This window comes from Panthera uncia, chromosome D1 (genome assembly GCF_023721935.1).
Source record: "Panthera uncia isolate 11264 chromosome D1, Puncia_PCG_1.0, whole genome shotgun sequence".
NCBI lineage: Eukaryota > Metazoa > Chordata > Mammalia > Carnivora > Felidae > Panthera > Panthera uncia.
Window position 1 is genome coordinate 12182103 of NC_064808.1, and position 3219 is coordinate 12185321.

The 3219-nt window shown below is 40.0% G+C and overlaps 1 protein-coding gene across 1 annotated transcript; it reads right to left on the minus strand.

Moving 5' to 3' along the window:
* Positions 1-2277: 2277 nt before the first annotated feature.
* LOC125911310 (putative olfactory receptor 5AK3) lies at positions 2278-3219 on the minus strand. The gene has a single exon (XM_049615177.1). It carries the CDS (start codon positions 3217-3219, stop codon positions 2278-2280), a length of 942 nt encoding a protein of 313 aa, XP_049471134.1.

A 3219-nucleotide genomic window follows, 5' to 3' on the forward strand; every position in this document is an offset into this window, starting at 1 on the left:
TGTCAAAATAATGCACAGCTGAACAGGAAAAATTCAATTTGATTTATTTACAGGGGATTTGTCTTTAGATTTCCACCCCCCCCACCCGTCCCCCAGCTAGTGCAGGCTTATGTTTAACCAAGTGATTTCTCCACAAAAAGAGTGTATAGTTGAGGTATGGGAGTAAGTGTCTGTTCCCTTGAGTGTCTGTGCCCCTAGATGCTGAAACAGGATCAAAGAAAACAGTCTTCATTGGTTAGTTTTCTGCTGAAAGAGAGGAGTTTCCCAGAGGGGAAAGATTTCATGTTGCAAACCCTGGGAGACTTTTTGTTTTGTTTTGTTTTGGGAGACTTTTTACTGAGAGAGAGAGAGAGAGAGAGAGAGAGAGAGAGAGAGGGAGTAATGAGGGTATTTTTATAAAGACTGCCACACCTTAGTGCCAGGTACTATGATTTCTATTCTTTAGCTTACCTATTACTAACAAACAAGCAAGCAAAAAAAAAAAAATCTCTTGAGATATGTATTGTTATGGGAAACAAGGTTTGAAAGATGAAATAATTTGTAAAGGATAGTATTGGCAAGTGACAGGGTTGGGACATCAACTACATAGTAAACTATTTAAAATCTTGTGCTCTTAAATACTGCTTTCCAGTGGACCATGCAACTAAAGAAACACTCTGCATGTATAGATATTTATAGTTATTGGCCTCTGGCTAATGTTACTGAATCAATACCTCCAGGACTAAGCAATGATTATTTGCACTTTAAAAACTTTTCCTGGTCATTTGAATACTGCTGCCCACAGATTGGTTTTTAAAGACCACTAGTGTAGGCTACATACTCACAGAACTTACAGTTAGAAAGCTGTCAGTATTATTGTATTTTATCACCAGTTATTCATTCAATATTTATAGAATACCTACTGTGTCTAAGGCTCTATACCAGATGTTAAAAGGTCATAGAAAGACAATGGTATAAATGGTAGTGAGAGTCTTATAAGTAAGTAATTTATATAGGAAGTGATAAATAATAAATAAAGTGCTGTAGGTACTCAGTGGAAGAAAGAATTACCCCCAAGGGGTAGAAAGTTGGCAAGAAACGAAGGCTAAGCTGGGAAAACTTCAAGGAGAGACTGACTCTTGAAATGGCAGTATGATTTGGGCATAGAGGTGTGTTTTGTTTCACATGGTATATATACCAATCAACCGTATGGCTTCCCTGCTTTGAAAAATAAACTGCCATGTTATGAGAGGGGTTATGGAGAGGGCCACACAGAAAAGACTGTGGATAGCCTTTAAGAGCTGGGTGAAACCTCTGGCTGGCGGCCAATAGGAAGGCAGGAATCTCAGTCTTACAACTGCAAGGAGATGAGTCCTGCCTATTACATTAGGGGGCTTGGAAACTGGATCCCCAGTTGAGCCTCAGTTCTCAGTCCTGGTTGACACCTTGATTGTAGCATCTCAGAGGATGTATTTAAGCAGTGTCCACATTCCTGACCCATAAAAGCATAAAATAATAATTGTGTTTTAAGCCCTTAAATTTGTAGAAACTTGCTATGTAGCAACAGATACAGATTTTGGAATCATAACAAATACAAATTTATTTCCCTAGTGAACAATATTCACTTTCTTGGTCTTATCTTCCTAAACAATGCTGCAATTTAATATCTATTAAATATATGACCTTATGGACTGGAATTTCTATTTCCATAGATCAGTTTACACATCTGAAATTCTGAATTGAAGATGTTTCTTTGTTTGTTTAAAAAAGATACTGCCGGGGTGCCTGAGTGGCTCAGTTGGTTAAGCGTCCAACTTCAGCTCAGGTCATGATCTCATGGTCTGTGAGTTTGAACCCCACTGCGCCGCCCCCCCCCCCCCCCAAATCAGGGTCTGTGCCGACAGCTTGGAGCTGGAGCCTGCTTCGGATTCTATGTGTCCCTCTCTCTCTGTCCTTCTCCCACCTGCACTCTGTCTCTCTCCCTCTCTCTCTCAAAAATAAATTTAAAAACATAAAAAAAGACATTGCCAGATACTTTCTAGGGTGAAGTAACACTTCAATTTTCCATTCACAATGAATGAGAGCATGATTGCCCTTGCATCACAGCACTTAGTAAGTGTTAGGATTCTTTTTCAGTTTTGCCAGTTACTTTAAACTGGTTATCTCACTGTTAAACTTTAATTTGCAGCTCAGTATTAGAAAGATTGAGCAAATTTTCTTATGTTGCTTGGAGGTTTGGTTTTGATTTCTTAAAAACTGGCACTGTCAGTCTTGTTTACAAGTGTAAAAAATCAGAAATCAATGATCCAACCAGAAGCACTTCTTTGTAACCACTTTTAGGGCTTCCTTCACATCTTGGTTTCTCAGGCTGTAGATGAGGGGGTTTAACATGGGGATCATAATGCCATAAAACACAGAAGCCATTTTTTCTTGCTCTTGAGACTCATTGGTCCCATGGTGCAGATACATGTAAGACAGAGTCCCATAGAAAACAGTGACTGCTGTCAGGTGGGAGGCGCACGTGGAGAAGGCTTTTTTCTTCCCTGCAATGGAAGATATCTTCAGGATGGCAGCCAGGATATATATGTAGGAAAAGATGACAACCAGCACAGTGAACATTAGGTTAAACCCCACAAAGACAGTTAGCAGCATGATGTTGAAGTCAATGTTGGAACAAGAGAGAGCTAAAATTGGGGGTTCATCACAGAAAAAGTGGTTAATTGTATTGGATTTGCAAAAGTTCAGTGAAAAAGTAAAACTTGTGTTTACAGAGGCATTTAGGAAACCTATGAAGTATGAGCCAAACAGGAGTTGAATGCAGACTCTCTGGGACATGACTATTGGATAGCGGAGTGGATTGCAGATGGCGACATACCGGTCCACTGCCATTGCGGCCAAGATGTAACAGTCGGTTGTTGCAAAAGCACCATAGACTAGTAATTGCACCATACACCCTATGAATGAGATGGATTGCTCTGTTTGTACAAAGTTTTGCAGCATTTTGGGAGTGATAGCAGAGGTGTAGCAGAGATCAACAAATGCCAAGTGTTGGAGGAAAAAATACATCGGGGTATGAAGGCAAGAATCAATCTTGATGAGTAGGATCATTCCGATATTGCCCACGAGGATGGCCACATAGATCACTAGAAATACTATGAAGAGAATATGCCAGGACTTGCGTTGACCAGCAAATCCCAGGAGAATGAACTCATTTATTTCAGTGCCATTGTTTTGTTCCAT

Coding starts and splice junctions, on each gene's coding strand:
- LOC125911310 (XM_049615177.1), bottom strand. CDS start 3,219: ATGGAACAAAACAATGGCACTGAAATAAATGAGTTCATTCTCCTGGGA.